The sequence below is a fragment of the Pteropus medius genome, unplaced genomic scaffold, assembly GCF_902729225.1.
Source record: "Pteropus medius unplaced genomic scaffold, Ma_sr-lr_union100, whole genome shotgun sequence".
Lineage (NCBI taxonomy): Eukaryota > Metazoa > Chordata > Mammalia > Chiroptera > Pteropodidae > Pteropus > Pteropus medius.
Window position 1 is genome coordinate 1,355,761 of NW_024343732.1, and position 22,855 is coordinate 1,378,615.

Genomic DNA, 22,855 nt, shown 5'->3' on the forward strand with positions numbered 1-22,855 from the left:
CGGAGAGATATCAGGTAACATTAACTTCACCACAGCTAGAATGTGAATAATTATAGGAGGTCCTGCTTCAGGACACTGCCTAGGACACCCTTCACCTCCTCTTCGTCCAGTTCACCCCTACATCCTTCAGGATGTAACCGTCTCAGAGAGGACCGAAAGTTGCCAGTTTACCAAGTAAAAATAACAGTCCTCTCAGTTAACCTAAAAATAAAAGTCCTTTCAAAGTGAGAACCAAAAAGTGTGTATTTTTCTTTGATATCAATAAGAATAGCTATCCATTCTGGATAGACTAACAAGGGCAGAAGCCCGAATAGTGTAGCAATTAGGAAACAAAGGCAATGGGTATTTATGAGAAAGAGAAGGGGAACAATTATATCAGTAAAAGGAATGAATTTCTATTGGTGCAGGAAACATAACAGTGATGTTAATTCTAAACAATGTTTTAAAATTTCAGTCCAGCAGTCATAATACCTGCTTTCTTGTTATCCTGGCAAACAGTTCTTTGGGAAACAAGGTAGCTCAGACCCAGTTCGAAGGTTGTTTTACCCCATTTTAACATCCCAAAGGAGGCATGAGACGATGCAAGGCAGTTTCTCTGAGATGGCAGCTCTGGCTCCATTTTAAAGTGGCTTTGTTTATACTATTTTTTACAAATGTGAATTTCAGATAACTGAATACATTTTTAGTATTTCTCAAATATTACATGGGACAAAACTTTATTCATTGTTTATCTGAAATTCATATTTAACTGGGCAACCTGTATTTTCTCTGGCACCCGGACCCCTGCCCATCTTGAGTTGCCTCCTCCCTTAGAGTTCAGCCAGGGTGGGTCTGGTTCTCAGAATGCGCACAGTAGGCGCTTGACGTATGCTTGTAACAGATGGAGCAACTCAGAGACAATAAATGTCATTGTTCCTCTTCTACAAATTTAAAAATTGAGCACGGCGGGATAGTGAGGGGGCGGGGTTGAATTAGAACTCTAGCCCGACAAACCAATTCATCCCAAAGGGCAAGTGAACCGCCCGCCCGTTCCGTCCAAGAACCAGAGAATTAGCTCTGCAAAAGCGCTCTCGAGACCCCTCCCAGCCAGTGTCTGGAATTCCACCATCAGCGCTTTATTCCAACGTTTAGCCCTCTCCTGGGTTAACCTGAAAGTAATTTCCGAGACTCCTCTTTCTGGTTTTCACCAGAGACAGATGATACTCAGCTTTGTAGGAGCAGCCCTAGGCCAGGGAAGCCCAGAAAGGAGAGAGTGCTGTGCCGAGGGTACGAAGAAAGGTTCCTGGCGGAGGGGACTTGGAGCTAGGCCCCGAGAATGAATTTGTTAAATGAGGAAGGGTATTCCAGGCCGAGGAACGGCGGGAGGGAAAGCTGGGGAGGGGCGAAAACCTGGAGAGTTCCGAAAAAACAAGCAGGCATCTTCCCAGAAGTTTGGACAAGATTTCCCCAGGGCCAGTGTGTGGGTCCCTCGGAACTCATCCTTCCGAGCCACTGAGATGCTCTTGCTTCGCTTAAGGATACAGATGGCCAGATAGAAAACACAGGAATCGAAACCTCGCCTCGCTGTAATTCCCACCGCCCTGTGCCTGCCTTCCTCCTGCCCCTTATTGCCACTGTCTTCCATCCCAACCTCTCTAGGATCGTAAAATTCGGTCTAATGTTGTTGTGGGGAAAGCTATTTCGCTGCACCGCTGAGTGCAGCCCCCAGCCTCCTTCCCTGGTAGCAGCCAATAGAAATAAAGATCTTCACTGGGTGGGCGGTACGTCTTTAGGGGTCCAATGGGAGTCGAGAACCGTTGAGCAGTTTACCAGTCACGCCGCTGAGTGGGCGGGGCCTCCTGCCAGGACTTGAAGCCTCTCAGGCAGGGTGGGCAGGCGGATCGCTGGCTGTGAGTCCATGTGGCGGGTACCCTGGACCCTGGTAGCCCGGGCGGCACGTGGGCCTCGCAGGTGGGGTTACCCGGGAAAGGGGTGAGACAGTGTGGGGCGCTACTTGGGCCCCAAATTCTATCCCTGGAGGCTGGGGACCCAGTTTCCTGCGGCATAACCACCTTTCCAGTTCTTCCAAACCCCAATTTCCTCATCTTTCTGTTGCAGAGCCCTAGGTCACCTGGCTTCAGAGTCCTCAATCAGGTCACCCTCTGGTCTCAGGCCCTCCCAACTTGTCTATTCCCCAGCCGCAGAGCCTCCGAACCCTTGATTCCTCTGTCACACTGCGGCAGAGCCTCCCAGATGCACTGACTCTCTCTTCTCCTGTCCCAGACCGTGCACGCGCCAGGGCAGTGGCTCCTCAGCCCCCAGATCCGGGTCCACCATCTTCGCGCTGAGCTCCGGTCAAGGTCGCTGCGGCATCGCAGTGATTCGGACCAGCGGCCCCGCCAGCGGCCACGCCCTCCGGAGCCTCACGGCGCCCCGGGACTTGCCCCCAGCCCGCTGCGCCTGCCTGCGTCTGCTCAGAGACCCCTGCTCTGGGGAGCCGTTGGACCGCGCGCTAGTGCTCTGGTTCCCAGGTGAGGGGCTCCTGTAGTTCCCATGAACCCAGTGTACCCCCTCCAGGCCTTTGTCCAGGCTGTGCTCTTCTCTGACTCCTTGCCACGCTAGGTCCCCAAAGTTTCACGGCTGAGGACTGCGCGGAGTTCCACGTGCATGGAGGTCCGGCGGTGGTGAGCGGCGTTCTGCAGGCCCTGGGTGAGTCTGCAGCTTTGGGTTCAAGGTCTGGCTCTGCCAGTAGACCTGGGTGAGGACCATGGGCTCAGTACCCAGGACCGTCCCGCAGGCAGAGTGCCAGGACTAAGGCCGGCGGAAGCGGGCGAGTTCACCAGGCGGGCCTTTGCTCACGGAAAGCTGAGCCTGACCGAGGTGGAGGGGCTGGCGGATCTGATCCATGCCGAAACTGAGGCGCAGCGGCGGCAGGCCCTGAGGCAGCTGGATGGAGAACTGGGTCACCTCTGCCGTGGCTGGGCTGAGACTCTCACTAAGGCAAGTCCATTTTTTCCCATTGTATGCCTCAGAGACCCCATTTGTCCATCCCCTATGAGCCTCAGTCTGGCCCCTTAGGTTGGGCTGGACTTGGGCAAATGAGGGGCTGGGTTCCTGGGTGATCACAACACCTCCCTTCCTTCCCTCAGGCTCTGGCCCATGTGGAGGCCTATATTGACTTTGGGGAGGATGACAACCTGGAAGAGGGCGTCCTAGAGCGAGGTGGGTCTGCCTGTGGGTGGGGAGTGGGGATACCTGACATCTCAGCCCCCAGAAGCCCCCTCACTCCCTCCCTTCTGCTTTCCTCCATCCATAGCTGACAGCCAAGTGCAGGAGCTGGAGGTGGCACTTGGAACACATCTTCGGGATGCCAGGCGCGGGCAGAGGCTCCGCTCAGGAGCACACGTAGTGGTAGCTGGACCCCCTAACGCCGGCAAGAGCAGCCTAGTGAACCTGCTCAGTAGGTGGGAGGTGGGCAGGGGGCAGGGCCTACTGCTAGGGGCGGGGTCAGGAGCTGGGGAACTGAGCTGTTCAGCTGTGGGGAAGGGGCCAGGGAGGACCAAAGCTCTGTCCAGCTTGGGGCTGGAGCTTGGGGGAGGGGTTCCCTGATCTTCACTGATGACACCTTTCTCTGACCTCCTCCCCCTTCCCAGGCCGGAAGCCTGTGTCCATCGTGTCCTCGGAGCCAGGGACTACCCGAGACGTGCTGGAGACTCCGGTGGATCTGGCTGGGTTCCCGGCACTCCTAAGCGACACAGCAGGGTTGCGGGAGGGCATAGGGCCAGTGGAGCAGGAGGGTGTGCGGCGTGCTCGCAAGAGGTGGGTGGGCAGACAGGGAGGTGGTAGCAGGAAATGGGGCCCTTCCTCTCCCTTTCTCTGTATTGCATGTATTTTTCTTTGTTCTTGAATCACGAAATTAAGTGAGGAGCCCGTGATTTGGGGTGATTTGGGGAGGGCAGCCATTAGATTTTGACCTCTGCCCACATGCTCTGCCCCATCTTTCCCATTCTTCCTGGCCATCTTGCTCTGCTCGGCTTCCAATGCTCTACTCGGCTTCCAATGCTCTACTCCCTCTCGCATTCCCCCCAGCCCAATGTCCTTAACTGCCATATTCTAGGGTCATTGCTCAGTTGGTTCTCTTTGCTCCTCCAGGCTGGAGCAGGCTGACCTCATTCTGGCTGTGCTGGATGCCTCTGACCTGGCCTCTCCATCCAGCTGCAACTTCCTGGACATGGTTGTCAGCCCCGCAGGAGCGGAGAGCCCCAATGGGAACAGACAGCGTCTCCTGCTAGTGCTGAACAAGTCAGACCTACTGCCCCCTGGGGATCCAGACCCCCGTCTGGACCTTCCCCCACATCTGCTGCTGTCCTGCTTGACAGGGGAGGGGCTGGACAGCCTCCTGGAGGCACTGAGGAAGGAGCTGGCTGCAGTGTGAGCCACCCCTTCCTGCCCCTGCAGCCTCCCTCTACCCAAGTTCATGAGGGGGCTAAGCCACGGGCTCTGGGACACGTACCTGACTGCAGACTCAGTTTTTGTATCTGCAGAATGAGTATGATTCATTCCCCCCTTTGAGAGGTGGTGGCAAAGGTTAAGAGCATGTTCTTTGTTCCTACCAGGTGTGGGGACCCATCCACAGGCCCACCACTTCTGACACGTGCAAGGCACCAGCATCACCTCCAGTGCTGCCTTGATGCCCTCGGCCACTACAAGCAAGCTAAAGACGTATCCCTGGCTGCTGAGGCACTGCGAGTTGCCCGGGGGCACCTGGCCCACCTCACTGGTGGAGGGGGCACTGAAGAGATCCTGGACATTATCTTCCAGGACTTCTGTGTGGGCAAGTAAAGAGACCGCTGAAATTTGGACCAGGCTGGGTGGGCACTCAGAAGCCTTGAGGCATCTGGGAACAGCTTAGGCCAAGTGAGATTCTTCTCTCCTCAGGGAAGAACTTGACCCCAAAACGGTGAGTGAGCTCCCTGTTGCTGGCAATGACCAAGCTCTAGCTGGTCACATTCCCTTGCAGGGGCTTGCTGGGGGTTCAGGCCCTGGAGTGGGGCTGAACAGAGGTCTTTTGGGGCGCCTGATGCCAGAGGAATAACAATGGAGGGTTGGGAGAGAGGTAAGAGGGTCTCAGGGGTCTTTGTTTCATAGTTTTTAATTTATTTTGCAAATACCAAAGAAACATAAAAAACTTAGGTGATCTAGAAATGTTTAAATGTGGAAATCCACCCCCACTGGGGTCATGGCTTAACTTGTGTCCTTTTAGAACTTTCTCTTGAATGTATGCATACTTTTGGATGCACCTGTAAAAGACAAAAAAATTTTGTCTTGTATTTTCTATATACACTGTTTATTTATTGCTCTGCAAGTTGTCATTTCTTTTTTAGTATTAATCTAGAAATTTGCTTCTTATACCTTAAAAGTGGCTTGTAAAATCCCAAGGCTCTACTCCCTCTCCAAGCTTAGTTTTCATTGATTCATTCATTCACTCAGTGAATATTTATCAAGCAGCCTGTATAGGCTAGAATTGTACTTGTCATTTTGGTGGATTTTCATAATAGCACAATGTGGTGTGCATTTTGTTACAGTTCTATAGATGAGGAAACAGGCTCAGAGTCGTAGTAGGTTGTTGGAGATCTCAAGCTTTGGGATTTGCACATAGGTCTGTTCAACTCTAATTTGAGTTCACTGTAGGCCTTCTGTGCAACAGGCCAAGTGTAGGGTGCTGAGAACGTGGAGGAGAATGAGCAGGCATCACCCCTGCCTTTGTTAGAGACATAGCTACTTCCAGTGAGGTCCGATGGCCGCTGTGCGAACTTACAATTAGGAGACCTGACCTGGTCAGGGACTGTGGGCTAGCTGCCCTGCAGCGGTGGCATTTGTGCTGACATCTGAATGATGAGAAGAAGGAAACCAGGTGGAGGAGGCTCGTGAGTGTCCCAGGCAGCAGGCACAGCATGTGCAAAGATCCCGAGGTGGGAACATCACGGTATGTTCAAGGAGCAGTGAGGTGGCCAGTGTGTCTGGAGCAGAATGAGTGAGGAGAAGACAGGAGGGAGGTGAGTTGGAGGAGGAGAGGAAGGGCCTGTTAGTGAGGCCTTTAATTTTGAGACTTATGGGGGGCCTGCTATAGTGGTGACAAACCAGCAGAGGGCGCCTCGCTCTAACAAGGGAGATGCCTGTCTGTTCTCTATCAGAACTCTGGCTGCCTAGGGTCCCAGAGATCTAGAGTCCCAGGGAGCCAGGCTTCCACACCCACCTGGCAGTGTGTAAATGGTCAACTTCCCTTGCCAGAGGCGGAAACTGAGTCTCAAATAGAGTCAGGATCTTTTCCAGAATCAGAAAACTGTTTCCACCTCCCACGGTTGAAGATACAACCTCAGGCTCCAGGGGACACATGAGCAGAGGCTGGGAGGTGTCCAGGCCCCACAAAGGAGGTCTTCAGGAGGTGCTTACCACCCAACTAAAGGGGAACCCCAACCCCAGGTCTTCATGGACTTCATTGCAATATGTCACTATTTGTTGAATTCTTTGCTTATTCAACAGCTGGGGTTGCCCCTGAATGGGGGGTCTCTTGGAGGGAAAGGGTTTCTCATGAGCCAGGACCGTGGATATCACTATCATGCTCATTTTGCAGAAAAGCAGACTGATGCCCAGAGAAGAAAAGCAATAATGTGAATCTAGTGAGTTTGGGTATCCAGATGTCATAGTGTGAAGAGGGTCCAGAGGGCTCCCAGAAAGGGTGAGTAGGGTCCGTGTAGGGAAGGAGACGCTCTTGGGGCAGGATGCCCTGGGCCCTGGCACATGGCTGGACTGAGGTCCTTGGCTATAGTCCCTTTTTTCCAAGAAGAGTGAGGTGGTTTGTGGGAAGTAGCTGTGGGGGTTATTTATAGAGGTCACAGGAAATCCCCAAAGAGTCAGAGCCTCACCCGGCAGCTGGAGGGGGTCTGCCAATTGCTCCCAACTGATCCTCAGTCATTCCTTCTACCGCTGCCCCCTGGGGGAGGCCACCAAGCCTGGGTAAGTCAGAACTATAGGATCAGGGCTGAAAGATTGAGGGATAGGCTGGGGAGGCCCCCAGGAGGAGCAAGGGCTATACCTAGGGCATCCAGGAGGGCTGCCCGGAGGAGGAATCTCTAGGGCTGGTCCTTGGAGAAAGAAGAATTTATCAGGCAAGAAAAAAGCATTTTAGTCTGAGGGCTAGTACAAATTAAAACTAAAAGAGTCAGTGAGTTTTTAGTCAGAGAACTAAACATTCAGGACAGCTGGAAGCCGGAGCTGCACTGTGAATGGAAGCGGGGGGAACAAGAGAGCCGAGAAAGTGGACTTTGTGCCCAAGGTAATGCGGAGCCACAGAGGGTATGTGAGAAGGAGAGGGACGTGGTCAGATCCCATGATGGAAAGATCCCTTTGGACTAGCATGAGGGCCATCCTGGAGGCGGAGGCTGAGATCTAGGTGTTGGAGGACTGAGCCAGGGCCCTTTTGGGGGGCCGGTTGGAGGGATGAGATCCTGGGATGTTCTAGATGAAAGAGGCCAACTATAAGTTACAGACATGTGCCCATGTGTCCAGAGAATTTCCAACGATTATTATCGCACCCAATTCTCAGATGAGAAAATGGAGGCTGAGATGGACTGAGCCAAGATTCAAATCCAGGGATGTCTGGCTACAGAAATCTAAACTCACGTCCTGTGATTGCTGGGACTGGCTGGCGTCAGCGTCCTCTCCAGGACTTCAGGCTGCCCAGGCAATAGGCTCAGGATCAGGGACGTCCCCACTTCCTTGGGGCCTCCAGACTGGCCCGTCTGGGCAGCTTGGCCTGGCTGACCCCCCTGCCCTGGCTTGGCGGGGCCCCAGCCGAGTGTTTCCTGCAGCAGCTGTCTCTCACCCGCGTTTCCGTATCCAGGAAGTATCGCTCCTTTGTCCCTCCAGACTTGCCTGCCCTAAGTGTGTGTTGCCAGCCCTGTCCTCATGACTCATCCCCCTCCCCATCCAGGGTCCCAGGGGATGGGCAGGGAGGGAATCAAGGGCCAGGGTGTGGGGGGGCAAGCTGAGATTCTAGATCACAACTTTTAGATTGTTTTTCCTTCGGTAGCCGTTTGCTTTTTTTTTTCCTGGAGTTTTTACTTTTCAGGGATAAAGCCCCAGGAATAGGGTGGCTGAATCGAAGGATCGGTACATCTTTACTTTTATTAAATAGTGCCAAACTAATTTCCAGAAGAGCTATGACAAGATTTTCATTTCTACCAGTCCTGTAGGAAAATGCCCTTTTCTCTACATCTTCACCAGCAGTAGGAATTATGACTTTTTAACTTTTTTTTCTCACAGTCTTCTGGGTATAATGTAATTTCTCTGTGTTCCTCTAATCCAGGGGTCCCTAACCCCTGGGCTACAGACCAGTACTGGGCTGTGGCCTGCTAGGAACTGAGTCACATGGCAAGAGGTGAGTGGCAGGTGAGCCACCAAAGCTTCATCTGTATTTGCAGCTGCTCCCCAGTGCTAGCATCACCGCCTCAGCTCCACCTCAGATCATCAGGCATTAGATTCTCTTAGGAGCACCAGTCCCTGGTGCTAAAAAGGTTGGAGACCACTGCTCTAATGTACTTCTCATGCCTACCTAAGTTAGTGATCGGGGAGTTGAAGCACTCCCAAACTAGATGCTGGTGCCCTTTCTGACATCCCATCTCACCACAAACAACAAAACAAAACAAACGGCCTGAGACTTTTATGATATTGTTCCTGGAATAATTTTGGCGAGGAGGAGTTCCTGCAATTCATGACAGGCTTTGGTAACCTCAGCAATTGTTGTCAAGACCTGGGGGAATCTTTGCAAATCTAGAAAAATGAAAGCTACAAATGGGTAATCTGCTTTTTAAGAAATTGCCTTGTAAATATCTACTGTTTTAAACAAGAAATAGACAGCAATGCCGTCTCTTGCCACATGGAAATGCCTAGACCTTGGGGGAAGCTGGTGTCCCCCAAAGTTTGTTCTGGATTGAAGGATCTTCTGGCCTAAGGATGTTGTGGGAAGGGTGTTAGGTTCTGCAACTTTGGTCTTTCTAGTCTTTTCTCGCTGAAGGCCAAGAGGTACCTTTTCAAAGCAGAAATCACAACTCTGACGTTTCTGAAGGGGTCAATAATATTTATTTAGTGCCACTAACATAGGGACCACAGGCAGGGCTGCATATTGGGGGAGAGGGAATGAAGGGTCAGTGCTCTTGCTGGCCATGAGGCTGGCCAATGGGCTACCTTCACCCTTTGACCAGATGCTCCCTGTTGTGAGAGGGGGTCCTGGAAACTCCCAGGGATGAAGGTAAATGTCTTCCTGTTCTCACTTCCCCAGGCCTGAAGCACTGGGAGTGAGGAAGCATCGAGAGATAAGGGAATAGGAGGAGGAGGGTGGCACAGGCGCAGGGGTGCACAGACGGGGCATAGGGTGTGAGGAGCGCTGTGGATGCCTGGGCCCGTGTGCGTGGAGGGGTGTAAAGCTGGGCGAAGGTTGGGCAGAAGAGTATGAATCACGTTGTCATCGTGTCTGTGTGACAGCATTGCTGTGTCGCTGGGATGTCATCACAGCATCTGGGTGAGGGATTGTGTGGTATAGGTGTGGGTCTGTGAGAGTATTAGGTGGTGTGACAAGCATGGGGCACAGGCCAAGGGTGCCCACTGTGGTGTGTGTGCAGGAGGTCGCCTGAGTGTGGCCCTGGTTGTGTTCTGTGCTGTGGACGTCTTGTTGCACCAGGTCTGCAGATTGACGAGTCAGGGCCGCCCCTCAGTCCTGCAGGCCGGGAGCCTCCTCAGCCACTAGGGCAGGAAGGAGTTGGAAATACAATAGTCAATCAGAAAGCAGAAGGACAAACCGTGCCAGGCCTGCCTCCTCCTACCCTGGCCCCTTGTTGCTACCAAGGACTCTTGGGCTCCCTCAGGGTTCACCCTCCCTGATAGACTCCTATGTGTTGAACTTTGGGTCAGTGGGACTGAGATGTGTGCTTCCTCATTCTATACAAATCTGAAGTTCAGAGAAGCCACCCCCTGTGCTCCAGGCCTCTGCTGCAGTCTGTCTCACTCTCACTTTTGCTCCCTAAGGCTCTGGGGATCCTGGGAGTTTGCCTCAAAGCCCCTGTCCACCCCCAGTTCCCCATAGATTTATTCCCAGAATGGTTTTTCTAATGAGCCTGCCCCTGCTCACAGTTTTCCATGGCCCCCCAGCGCCCTCAGGACAAAGCCAAGTCCTCTCGATCTGGCATTCAAGGTTCCACCCACTCTGCCCCACCAGACTTTCTCTTCAGGGACTCAAACCCTGCCACGGTCCCCCCAAATTCCAAGAACCATCACTTCGCTTCCGCCCCCACCCCCTGCCTTTGCAGGAGCCATCCTGCTGCTGTCGGGAATGCCCTTCCCCCTCCCTGGCCTGGCATAGGTTCTCCCGAGGGGTCAGGGGTTGGTGCAGAGCACAGAAGCTGTTTCCTGGTCGGGGAGGAGGGGGCCGTGGCCAAGTCCTGCTTCCGCTGGCCCCCTCCCTTCCTTCCCCGGCTCTTCCCTGGGGCCCGAGCCTCACGTTCCTTGGCTGGCTCTGGTCCACCCTCCCCGGCTCCAGCCACTGTCTGACACATGCCTCACCCGCTCCCGTCCGCCAGCCTGCAAAGGAGCGTCACCCCTCACCATTTTTCACAGATGGAGGCTCCTAAGCCCCCATTGCTGGCCTGGACCAGTGCCGTTGCCTTCAAGTTGGTTCCTGGCTCCCACCTTCACCCTCACCCGTGACCAGAGGGTGCCTGTGAACACCTGAGTTGGATCATATCCTTCTCTGCTCACAACCTGCCCAGGACTCCCAAAGTCCTTACTGCAGCCACAAAGGCCTGCTTGATCTGTCCCCATCATCTCGACCTTACCTCTTACTCTCCCTCCGTGATAACTCCATTCCAGCCATACTAGCCTCCTCACTCATTAGTCATGGTCCTGCCCCAGAGCCTTTGCACTGGCTGTGCTCGCTGCCTGGTGCACCCTGCCCAGGAACCCTCTTCCCACCATGGCCTCTCCCTCACCTTCTTTAGTTCTCTGCTCAAATGTCACCTTTTCAGGGAAGCCTGCCCTGGCCCCCTGTGGAAAATTCTAACCTCCTCATACTCCCTCATCTCTTCTCTTGCCCATTGCCCAGGGCCCTATAATGACTCATTCATCTGGTTTATCATCTGTCTCCCCAAAGAGACTGTGAGCCCCCAAAGAGTGGAGGTTTCTGTGCCTTATTCCTGCCTGGGTCCAGAAATATGGGTTGAATGAATGAACAGACATCATAATAGTGATGGCAATGAACTTGAGCAACACTTGCTGTGTGCCTGACTCAGTTAGGGCTGAACTCCCATCTTCAGCCTTCCACATCACCGTCACAACTTTTACTACCTCCAGCCACATAGCCCCTAAGCCAATATTTACTTAATATTTGTCTTCATCTCAATTGTGGTTTTTTAAATTAATTAAATTGATCTCCAAAGGACACCTAATCTTACCAAGTAAAGGAAAGCTGGTGCACTTGCCATCAATATAAAATGACTTAAGAATGTGAAATTAAGAAGACAGACCTGTGCTCAAGTCCTGGTGACTCTGGACCCTGGGTCTGCCTGTGCTTTGTGAACGCGAGAGAGGGTGAGTTAGCACCGGCGGAGATTTTCTCGAGGTGCCAAGGAGTAAGAGTGGAAAGGGAATCAGCTGCCGTGGGGCAGCCGATGCTGGACCTCAGACCCGGCCCCTAATTGGGTTCATCTAAAATCTAAAATTTGAATGTTGTGATTCTCTGGCCAGTGATTCGCCCACGGTTGCCCAGTGAGTGGCTGGCCGAGCCAGGACTTAAGCCCCAAGCTGATGGCCCTGGCCTGCTTGTCGATGGCCCTGGCCTGCTTGTCCCTGGCCCCTTTCTCCGGGCAAGGCTAGTCAAGGCTGGAGCCCAGCGAGCCAGAGGCTGTTCCTGCGACCCTGCAGAGAGAAGCAGGAGGGGCCCAGGCTTAAGTGCACATTGTTTTCTTGGCAGGTCGAGGTCCTTTGGGGTAAACAATGTCAAGAGCTTCCCCGTTCTCATCTGGGACCCAGACAGGTCTGGCTCTGGCCCTGACTTGCTGACGCATGACCCAGGGCTGATCACTTCCTTGGGGCCTCAGTTCCCTCTCTGAGAAATGGGGATAATAATAGAACCTCCTTCCTTGCCATGATGGCTTCAGGCCAAGATGGAAAGAGGAAAACTACTCAGAGCAGGGGCTTCTCCCTATCTTCCTGCTTTCCTCTTTGTGGGCTGCCTGGCACAGCCATCCAGAGCAAGGGGACCAGTTCTGCAAGCGATTGAGCTCCTGTTGGAGGGAGCATGTAAGACGAGGTATAGTGGAGATGGAAGTGGATGTGGAGAACCTTCAGGAGTTGGCGAGAGACCTCTGGAAGTCTGACCCAAGGCTTGTGATCAGCACCGAGTCTGAAATGGATCTAAGGGGACGGCAGTCTGGTGGCAAAGCCGTTGAAGGAGGCCACAGGCTTTGTGGTCAGCGGGATCTGACCTAAAATCTCAGCTGTCTCCCTGGGCCTCAGATCCTAACCTGCAAATGAGACTGTCAATCCCCAGGTCCTAGGCCAGTAATGCATTGCTGAACGGGGAGTGTGGCCTCTCCCGAGGAGGGAGCACAGGGTGTTCTTGGGGCGGTAGCCTGAGTCACCTTCCCCATGACGCACAGGGTGCCATCGGATGGATGACCGGGCCCTGGGAGGCGGCGAGGGGGTCACAGGCATTGAGGCATGAACTGATCATGTGCCAAGCGCCCTGAGGTTCCCTACTGAGGCCCCCGGCCCCTTGCTCCAGCCATTGCTAGACAGCACTTTACAGTTGGCAAAGCATGTCCATGCCCTTCACTTCAGAAGCCCCTATTTTTGTAGAAGTAAAAAGTGAGGCTCACAGGGACAGGGGTGGAACGAGAGGCCGAGGGTCACTCACGGACACTGTTCCTCTTCCTTCCTTTCCTCCTCTCCGGCCACCCTCCCCTGCCCTAGTCTAGGCCACCTGGGCCTTTGCCCTGGCTGCTCATGCTCCTGCAGCACTGTTCCCCTTGTCCTCCCCAGGCTGGCCGGCTCCTGCCCATCCCCCATCTCAAAGGTTCTCTCTCACCAAGGCCCTCCCTTGCCTGTTTGGAGCCTGATGCCTGGGTTCGTGTCCCAGCTCATCCCTCCCTGGCTGCGTTACCTGGAGCATCATGCACACCCTCTTCGTGCCTCACTCTTTTCATCTAGAAAGTGGGAATAACAGTAGCCGATAGGTTGTAAGGACTGAATGAGTTAATAGTGCAGAGTGCTTAACACTGTGCCAGGCTCCTACTAGCTCCTAACAATTGTAGAATCTTGATCACTCTTCTTATCATGGTTCTATCATTGTCTCTCTTGCCCACTATTCAGGGAGTTTCATGACTACAACTGCATGTGTTTTGATCACTGCTGTGTCCCTAGAGCCCAGCAAAGGGCCTGGTAAACAGCAGGCGCTCAATTAAGGAAGCAGTAAGTGTGAGACAGGCCTCCCTCCACCCCTAGTCTTGAGACCAAAGCCCTGAAACAACCAACTCGGCGCCTCACCTGGACAGGACTACATTGCCTGCAGGGGGCCGCTGGGACTCCAGGATCCTCCTCTTGAATTCCTCCAGGCCAGCTGGGTCTGCAGAGAGAGGGAGAGGTTAGACTCAACATATTGCCTTAGTAGCCCCTTCCCCTGGGCTAGGGATAGGCTGGCAGCCCGGGATACGAGGCGGGGAAGATCCCCCACCCTTCCTGGGTCTGCCCTGACTCACCAATGGGCGGCGGGTTGGGGACAGGGCTTATAGGTCTTGGTATAGGCATCGGCTGCGACTGTGGAAAGACGGATAGAGGGAGGTTGGCAGAAGCTGGGACCCCTGAACCAGAGTGCCAGGGAGGTTCCTGCCCCTTTATGCCTTTGGAGACCTGGCTCTGTGGTCCTTCCAGGGTGGAGAAGCAGACAGATAACTCATGGGGAAAGATACATGTGGTACTGGATGTATAATCATCTATACCCACTGGAGACTGCAGAGACGGGCTTCCCTTGGAAGACCCCAGAGATGTGCGGGGCCAGCCTGCCTCAGTCTCTGTTATAGCCTCAGTGCCAATCTGACCCCAATCCATGACCCTAGCTGAGTTCATCCACCCAACCCAGCCCCTCTCCAGACTGAACTCGACCCACTCTGTAAACCACTGGACCTTGATTCTCAATGTCATGCCTCAAACAAAGCTTAGTCAATGCTACAAACCTGAAATCCAAAACCAGTCTGAACTCAATCACTTAAAATCCGATTCCAACATGAAAATGGAACCTTCCTTAGAATTTAACCCCAACCTAAACCCAATCCCAATGACAAACCTGATCAGACTATAATTTTAGATCTAACTCTGACCCCAACCCCTCCCCTAGACCCAACTGTATGAAAAATCCACTCCCCTAGCCTCAACCCTGGGCTCCATCACGGCCACCCACAAACACCTTTCCAAGACCACGTTATTTGAAATTCAAACTTAGACCCCCAGCTTCTACCTGAAACAAACCCCCAATCTAGCCCTATCCAAAGATCAGCATCAGCACAGCTTCTACTCTAGACCCAGCCTTGAACCTAACCCTAATCCAATATATCACCACCCTAACCCAGGGTGATCTCATCCTTTCCCTCAAATATATCCCAATGCCAGCCCAACTCAACCCCTAACCAGCCACCCTAAACCCAACCCAACCTCAATTCCTAACCCATGGTCAATGCCAATTCCTGCCCCTCCTCATCCCCATGAAATCCTAAATCCACTCTTGGCCCCAAACTTGTAATTATCTCTAGACCACCAGCCACCTGCACCGACCTGAGCCTGTTTCAGTGCCTCAGTTCAACCCAATCCCAAAGCCACTGACATCCTGGATTCACTTCTCACTCAACACCAGATGCAACAAACACTCTCACCCAACTTTTAACTTTTTCTCACAATCTAAACTCCAAACTCAAGCCCAATTCTAAGACTCATGAGATGGAACCCTAACGTTAACCCATACCAACTCTAGACATGGCAGTCACCAAGAACTCACTGTGACTTAACTAAACGCAAATTCAACGCCCACATCAAGCCTTCCTCTAGACCTGCCATAACCCTCTCTCTAACCCTAATGTCATTCCCAACTGTAACCCATTGCCCCCTGATTCTTCAACCAACTCCCAACCCTGACACCAACCCTCCATGAATCCCTAATCCTCACCCTAAACCAATTTTGAGGCCCATCCAACTACCCTAAACCCCAACCCTTAACCCTTTCTCAGTGTCATTGTCAACTTCAAACCACTCCAATCCTAATGCCAATAAAATCCTACATGAATATGTAACCATAATACTTAAACCAACTCTAGACTCCACAGCCCACCTATGTGTGACCCCAGGCTCAATTCTAAATCTAACCTCAGTGCTTCAACTTAGCCTGATCCCAAAGCAACTGACATTTTAGATTCACCCCTCAGTCAACCCTGGACCCGACAGCCACCCTCCCTCCGACTCCAGTCTTAATCCTACACTCTTCCTCAATGCTGATCCCATCACGAACCTGGCCCCAATCCTAATGTCTCAAGTCCTAACTACCCTTGAATCGACCTCATACTCAAGTTCAATATTACCACCAATTTGGCCTCTAGACCCAACCCCACTGCCACCTAAATCCGGGGCCACCAGCCCACCTTGGCCTTGATGCAGGTGTCCAGGGCTGAGTTGCTGACAGCCAGCTGCATCTTGAGATGCTCAACCTCCCGCTTCTTCTCCTCCAGCTCCTTGGCCAGATTGTCTCGCTCCTTCCGCAGCACGGCCTTCTCCTCCAGCGCTAGCTGGGTCTGCCGGGCGCACTCGGCCTGGAGCTTGGCCTCCCGGGCCTGGGCCTCCTTCTCCGCCTTCTCCTTGGCCTCCTGACTGGCCCGCAGGGCCTGCTCGGCCTCCAGCTTCTGGCGCTGGAGGTCCGAGTTCTCGCGGGCCACACGCTCGATGCCAGCCCGCAGGCTCTGGGCCAGCTCCTCCACCTTGGTGTTCATGAGGGTAGGCAGGTGGTCGCAGCTTCTCCGGATGGAGGCCACCTCTGAGCTGAAGGGATGGTATGGGCTGTAGCTCAGAGAATCAAGAGAGCGTGAGATAATGGAGTCCCTCCAGAGGTTGCGCAGTTCTGTCTCGAACTTGGCCTTGTCCAGTGGGAGGCACAGGGTCTGCACCTTCTGCAGGCGCTCCTCGGCCAGCTGCCGCTCCTGCTGCTGCTGCTCCCGGGCCTTGCCGCACTCGGCCATCTGCTCCTCTACCACCCGCTTGCTCAGCCCCAGACCCTCCTTGTCTTTGGCGCACACTGCCTTCTCCTTAGCCAGCTCCACCTCTAGCATCTTGGCCTTCTGGTTCGGCACGAGGATCAAGGCTATAAGTACGGGACAATAGGACCTGGGAGAGTTATGGTGCTGCCAGGGAACCGGGCGGGGAGGCCACCACCCCGGCTCCCTAGTGCCCAGACCACTCACCATTGCAGCTCTTGTTAGTCTCCTTGAGTTGTTCTTGGCACTGTTTCTCACTCAGGATGATGGCAGCCATGTACCTCTGGTTGTTCACATAGACCACCTGCCCAGATGGGACATAGAACAGAACTCAGAGTCTGGCCCCTGTGGAGCCCCTTGACCCCTGGCTGCCCAGACCCTCAGGGCTGGGGTCCCAGATCCAGCATCCAGATGGCCTGGGTTAGCCCAATCCACAAAGGCATGGCTTCTTTGTAGGGAAAGCTGGTCTGATCTTCAAAAGGTGTTACGATTAATACATTTTGACAATAAAAAGGAAGGAGTCACTGATACACACTACAACGTGGATGAACCTTGAAAAGATGCTGCTGAGTGAGAGAAGTCAGTCACAAAAGGCCACATTGTGTCGGACTTTACTTAGATAAACTGTCTAGAATAAGCAAATTGGTATGAGACAGAAAGCAGATTTGCGGTCGCCAGCATCTGGGGAGGGAGGAATGGGAGTGACTGCTAACGGCAATGAGGTTTCCTTCTGCGGTCATGAAAAACGTTCCAAAATTAATTGCGATGATAGCGGTACAACTCTGTGAATGTACTAAAGATCATTGAACCGTATGCTTTAAATGAGTCAGTTGTGTGGCTTGTGAATTAAGTTTTTACGATTCAACAAAGGCTATGCCTTCCAAACTGTGGAGCAGAACCCCCTTCGGAAATATAAGTAAAGATACAGAGAGTGCAGAAGGTTTGTCTTTCTGCCACTCCTTGTCCTTACTCCCTAGGAAGCTGGGCCTGTGCTAATAATGCCCTGGGGTTAGCAAGAGCATAGCAATAGTTTGGGAAGTTCCAGTGACTTCTGCTTTCGAAAATCTTAGCCACGGAAGGAGAAAGACTCCGGGTGGAGACAAAGTGAGTTGGGTCCAAACATGAAGTGAGAAAGAGGTTATCTGCCAGTTAGAGCAAATGTCAAAAGGGGGTTGGTCCCACGATGTCCAGCCACATCTTGGGTCAGATTCCTGGAGCCTTGACACAGGTGGTGGTGAGACAGACCCCCCACAAAAAAATCACTGAGTTCAACGCTCTTCTCTCTTCCAGGATCCCAGGGCCAGAAATGCAGTTGCATTTTTGCAGAAATTTTAAGAAAAATCATGTTTCTTGGCACTGCTAGAACCGGGGAGAGACCAAGATTCATATCCGCTACCGTCAGATACTGGGGTGGCTGGGGTGGGTCTGGGCACTATTTCCCAGCCATTAGCACCTTGCTCCTGGAGTGGGGTGCATGGGACCCAAGGTCCCCTCAAGAGAAAACCCTCAGGGATTCCAGTTTCGAGGAATTTGTCAACTCAAAGGGGGAAAAAAAAAAGCATGATTTTCAAATTTTAAGGTTGTAAAGATTCAGAGTCTTAGATTTCTAATCTTCTGTGATGGGGAGTCAGGATTCTGGGATGTGTGAGAATGTCTAACACTTTATGATCCTGATTCCTTCCTAATGGCTCCTGGGCCGGATGGTGGTGTGTGTCCTGGATGATCCAAACGGGCTCATTCTGGGAAGTGAGAAGACCGAGGGAGCCCGTCCTGGCTTAGGGGATCCAATGGGGTACACGGCCCTGAGGCCCCAGAGGTCTGAGGGGGAACACACCCCATTCTGGGGGTCTGAGGGAGGACCTACCCTGTTTTGGAGTATGAGGGAAGAGTCACCCCATTTGGGGGTCTGATGGGGATCTGTCCTTCCCTGGGGATCTGCCCTGCTCTGGGGTCTGAGAAGGGGAGATGTGGCCCTTCCTGGGGTAGGTCTAATGGGGGCCTTTCTGCCCAGTGAGGAAGTCTGGGTGGTTTGAGAATCCAGCAGGGGCTTATCCTTCCCCCTGCCCTCTACCCCTCCCTCACCCCAGCCAGCCAGGACCCCTCCTGTGGGAACAACCAAGGTTGTCCCCATCCGGCTTCCCTCCCTATCCCAGCTGAGGCCCAGGGGGCCCCCTCCTCATTGTCTCTGGCGCCAAGACCTCCACAGAGGAAGCACGTGCGTGTGAGGGAACACAGTGATTGCCTAGTGAGTTTGACACAAGCTGGGGGTGCTAGGGGGTGACAGTCTCCATGAGACCCCCATGTGTGCTGCTGTGACTTTCCCCCTGGGGCCACCTGCTTCTGCCCGCTCATGAAAGCCATCTCCTTCTCAAGCCTCCAAGGGTTTAGAGTTTCTCCCTACTTCCTGGGCTCAATGATGAGATTATATTTCTAAAGCTGATGCCTTTAGAAATATAAGCATAAGGCAAATATAAGCCATTCATACTTATTACTAAGTAAGAACCAAATTCTGAGTTTTTATTTAGCCAGCTCTTATTTGCAGTGTATTTGCAGCGGGCACATTCTGGGCACTTTATGCATATTGAATCATAGGCCCAGTTACACTTGAATTCCAGATAGATAATGAATACTTTATTTTTTTAATTTAAGTATATCCTAAATGTTGCATGGGACATACTTACACTAACACGATATGCATTGCTGATCCACATGGGCTCCTCAAGCAAAATGTAGCGTCTACGACTATCCCATTTCATGGATCAGAAAACTGAAGCTCAGAGAGTTGATATGACTTTCCCAGGGTCCCCAGGGCCAGTGTCAGGCCCTTGACCTTACCCGATCGGCCTGGCACTGGCGGAAGCTGGCATTGATCCGGTCCAGGTCACGGCGGGCGTTCAGCAGCATCTGCATGATGGTGTCCTTGGCACGGGCAGTGAGATTGAGCTCCTTGGACAGGTTGGTCTGGCTGGCCGTGAGCCCCAGGACCTGGCTGTATAGGCCCTCGGCCCGGCGCTCGGTGGCCTGCAGGTTGGACTCGGTGCTCACATGCACATTGCCGTAGACCATGAAGAGGACAAGGCCTAGGATGATGAGGAACTGGATGAGTGACACGAAGAGGAAGAAGTAGCGCAGGTAATACCAGCAGCCACGTGGGCTGCTCCCCGCCCTTGAGTAGGAGCCCCCGTGCTCCATCGCCAGGCCCATTTCTTCCCCCGCCTGCTGCCCAGTGCACCAGCGCTGCTCAGCTGGCTGGCCTGCTCTGGGTGGCGGCTGTGCCCCTTCTGGACCCTGCCGCCCTTGGGGGGAGTGTTTATATTACTCCTCTTAATACTTCCTCTGCCTGGCTCCTTCCTGGCCAGGAGGAAACGGGGGCGGTGGGTTATCTCAACACTCCCACCCGGGCTGTGAAGGGAAAGGGGGAGGGAACCAAGGCTGGCTGGCCTCTCTGATTAACACTGGGTGGGGCACCAGCTGATTACTAAGATTTTTTGGCTTCTCTGAGCCTCGGTTGCCCTTGCTCTGTGCCCGACACTGTTCTCAGTACTTGCTGCATGTTAGCTCATGTCATCCTCCCCATTGTGCGGGGGAGGAAACTGAGGCACATGGAGGAGAAGGGACTGCTCCCAGGTCTCACACTGTTATTTCAATGAGCTGGGCTTATTTCCCAGCAGGTTGGCTCCAGATGTGTGCCCACCTCACGAGGCAGTGTCGATTAAATGAGCTATATTTTGCAGAGAGCTATATTTTGCAGGGCTCAGTAACTGGTGATCAGAGCCTCACGGAGGGCTGATCTGTGGATGGTAGTGATGTGGACTCCCCAAGCTGTCATACCGCCCAATGCCTGGCTCACGTAGGTGCTTAAGTTCTCTGGGAGAAGCAGCACAAGCAGCAACGAACTTGTTGCTGGGAAGAGCTGCATTGGTCTGTGTAAGCTCAGGGGAAGAGCTTCACCTGTCTGTGCCTCAGTCCCCCACCCCTCCCAAGTGGGGTATGCATAATGCCCAATCACAGGGCTATGGCAGGGGGAGCTTTTATTATTATTGTTATTTCCTGCTGAGGCATTATTTTGGGGCTCCTCGAGATACTGAACAGGAAGAGCTGGATAGGTGGGGGCTGAGCTTTACTGGGGGTCACTCCCAGGTGGGCATGGAGGAGATTTTGGAACCAAGGAGCAAAGGCTTCTGGGTGCACCCTCCTGCCTGTTTCCCCAGATCCAGGAGCTCCAGGGAAACCATATTGGGTGACACCAAGGTCCCCCAAGAGTCATCAGGCCCAGGCCCAGCTGGGAGGGGCCCTCAAGCTTGTGGAGACAGAGTGGACACAGCTCCTAGCCCCATGGGATAAAGGGTGGCAGGAAGTAGGGACAGGAACAAAGGGAAAAGGGACAAGGAGATGGAAAGGAGGCTGGACCCTAGATGGGTAACAACACAATTGTTGTCCACTGCGTGGTGTGAGGTACAGGAGGGCGAAGGCTCCAGCAGGGGGACCCATCCCCCCATTAGCCAGTATAATGAAGGGGGGGGCAGGTAGTTGACAGGGGGAAGGGGTCCTCCAGAGTGGTGTTCATCAAGGAGTTGGGAGTTAGGTCGGGAAGGAGGAAGTTCCCAGGGGTGGGCAGGAAACCCCTGTCTGACCTTTGGTCCTTGCAGCTACCCCGTGATTCCTGATTCCCGACCCTTCCCAGCTGCTAGTGAAGGGAGGAGGGTTGGGGGCTGCAAGTGGTGCCCAACCAGCTATTCCTCTAGGTTGGCCAGGCCCACCCAGAGTCGTCCCCCCTCCCCACAGTGGGTGGGAGGAGGACATCTTCCACCTTCGTTAACCGGGGCCATATAAGCAGAGCAAATTCATGGTTACAATTTAGAGCTCTGGAGTTCAGTTCTGGCTATGCCACCTACCACTGTGTGACCTCAGGCAAATTACTTCTCCTTGAGCCTCAGTTTTCTCCTGTCTAAAGTGGAGGCAACATAGCCAGTTATAAAACACTTGTTACAGGGCCTGGCAAACATTCAACCCTAATCGATGGTGTCATTTTTTTTAAGGTGGCAGGGTCTAGATCATGCACGGCCTCTGATGCCTGGATGAGAAACTGAGACACCAGGAAGGAGCCCTACATCCACATACTGTTGCCTAGGGCCTGTGGGAGCATCGGGAAAGGGGGAATGATAGGAGTAGAGTCTGAGTGACAAGGGTCCGGTGGAGGAGCTCAGGCATGGGGGCAGTGCCTGGGCCAGTGCCAAGACGTGTGACATTCTAGGTGTGTACTTAAGATTCTGGCCATCCTTCATGATATATTGAAGGTGTTACATATGTATAAATACAAACATGATATCTGTTGTCAAGGAAAAAAGAAAAGCAACCATAAATTCCCAGAAAAGTAAAAAGCCACCTTAGACGTGATGGTGCCGATGTGCTACAGTTTTGAACAATTGTTACGATCTCAGAACAAGATTTTTAAATATGCGCACTGTCTTTATATCAAGCTCAAAAATAACATTGTTTCTTTTTGACAATTTGATCTCACATCTTTGGCTTGTAATGTTTCTTTTTGAATAAGTTGTTTTAATAGCTAGATTTTTGTTTAAAGGAAGAAGTAATGATGCAGTTTCTTCTATTTGTTCAGTATTATGTCTTTGGGATCTGTTGATTCCTTTTGCCTCTTGTTTAGGTTTTCCCCACATGATAAATTCCATAATAATTATCAGTGGGCATTTAGACGGTTTTTAAATGTTTTTTAAATTTAATGAACAAAATAAAATTCCATATCAAATCTCCACAAATGAAATCACTGGGTTCCAAAGCAGTCACATTTCACATTTTGACACCTTTCACCAACTTGTCCTCCAAAAAGGTTGTTTCTATTGACGCCCCTGCCAGCAGTGTCTAAAATCTCTAAAAAGAGATTTTCTGAGCACATTCTGACTGTTTTGCTGGACAGAAAATTCCAGAGGGAGGAGGTGAGCGACTGGTCTTTGGATTCACATGAGGTAAAGTGCATCGGCCCTGATGTGTTTTTTTCCTGAAAACAATTTGTTACGATCACAGGAAATTTTGTGCATGAACCTCTCTGAATTCCCTCAGAAGGTCATCCCCAAATTAGGCTTCGATTTTCTTAAATTAAAAACAATCAATTTGGTTTTATTTGTTTGTTTAGGCAGAGAAGAGAAAATTTCCATGAGGAAGTCAACTTCATGTCACTACCTGAAAAGGGACACTGAAGTCCTCCTGGAGACACGAGGTTTTTAAAAAAAACTTTCACAGAACTTCTGGAAGGTCTTCGAGGAAGTGATATTTCTGGTGAAGAAAAATTTCAGCAAAGTTCAGAAAACCCTCCACGTTTACACCGCTGTGTTTGGGTTTTGGTTAAATTCAAGCGAAATTAAGTTTTGTGCTTTTGGAGGTGACAGAGGAGGCAAAGAAAGCACTTTAGAAAGAAACAGCCTGTTCTCTTTGGGCCTCTGAGTTCCTGGCTCAAAAAAAGGTGACCCACTTTCTTACCTGGAACAGGGGGGCCAGCGAGGTCAAGCTGCTGCTGTCCT

The 22,855-nt window shown here is 52.4% G+C and overlaps 2 protein-coding genes across 4 annotated transcripts; one reads left to right on the forward strand and one right to left on the reverse strand.

The window, feature by feature from the left end:
- The first annotated feature begins 1,813 nt into the window (after positions 1-1,813).
- GTPBP3 (GTP binding protein 3, mitochondrial) lies at positions 1,814-5,341 on the forward strand. Of its 3 annotated transcripts, none has more exons than XM_039867783.1 (9): positions 1,814-1,950; positions 2,263-2,510; positions 2,602-2,688; positions 2,777-2,979; positions 3,129-3,201; positions 3,296-3,439; positions 3,633-3,798; positions 4,132-4,410; positions 4,596-5,341. In XM_039867783.1, the coding sequence occupies exons 1-9, from the start codon at positions 1,898-1,900 to the stop codon at positions 4,819-4,821; spliced, it is 1,479 nt and encodes a 492-aa protein (XP_039723717.1). In that variant the 5' UTR covers positions 1,814-1,897; the 3' UTR covers positions 4,822-5,341. The 3 variants fall into 3 exon arrangements, with proteins under 3 accessions (XP_039723717.1, XP_039723716.1, XP_039723714.1); XM_039867782.1 differs by having other exon boundaries at positions 1,837-1,971; positions 3,296-3,412; XM_039867780.1 differs by having other exon boundaries at positions 1,839-1,971.
- Positions 5,342-9,097: 3,756 nt separating this feature from the next.
- PLVAP (plasmalemma vesicle associated protein) lies at positions 9,098-19,618 on the reverse strand. Its single transcript, XM_039867784.1, has 6 exons — positions 19,155-19,618; positions 16,527-16,623; positions 15,714-16,426; positions 13,788-13,845; positions 13,576-13,654; positions 9,098-9,780 (listed from the first exon to the last, which is right to left on the reverse strand). Exons 1-6 carry the CDS (start codon positions 19,521-19,523, stop codon positions 9,774-9,776), a joined length of 1,323 nt encoding a protein of 440 aa, XP_039723718.1. The 5' UTR covers positions 19,524-19,618; the 3' UTR covers positions 9,098-9,773.
- Between the last annotated feature and the right edge of the window lie 3,237 nt (positions 19,619-22,855).

Bases quoted from the DNA above. Each gene is read 5' to 3' on its own strand.
- GTPBP3 (XM_039867780.1), top strand. From the start codon at position 1,898: ATGTGGCGGGTACCCTGGACCCTGGTAGCCCGGGCGGCACGTGGGCCT. The intron at 3,202-3,295 runs GTGGGTCTGCCT...CTCCATCCATAG, and splicing joins AGAGGGCGTCCTAGAGCGAG to CTGACAGCCAAGTGCAGGAG. The intron at 4,411-4,595 runs GTGAGCCACCCC...TGTTCCTACCAG, and splicing joins AGGAAGGAGCTGGCTGCAGT to GTGTGGGGACCCATCCACAG.
- PLVAP (XM_039867784.1), bottom strand. From the start codon at position 19,523: ATGGGCCTGGCGATGGAGCACGGGGGCTCCTACTCAAGGGCGGGGAGC. The intron at 16,427-16,526 runs GTGAGTGGTCTG...CCGTACTTATAG, and splicing joins GACTAACAAGAGCTGCAATG to CCTTGATCCTCGTGCCGAAC. The intron at 13,655-13,787 runs GTGAGTCAGGGC...CTCTCTCTGCAG, and splicing joins CCCCAACCCGCCGCCCATTG to ACCCAGCTGGCCTGGAGGAA.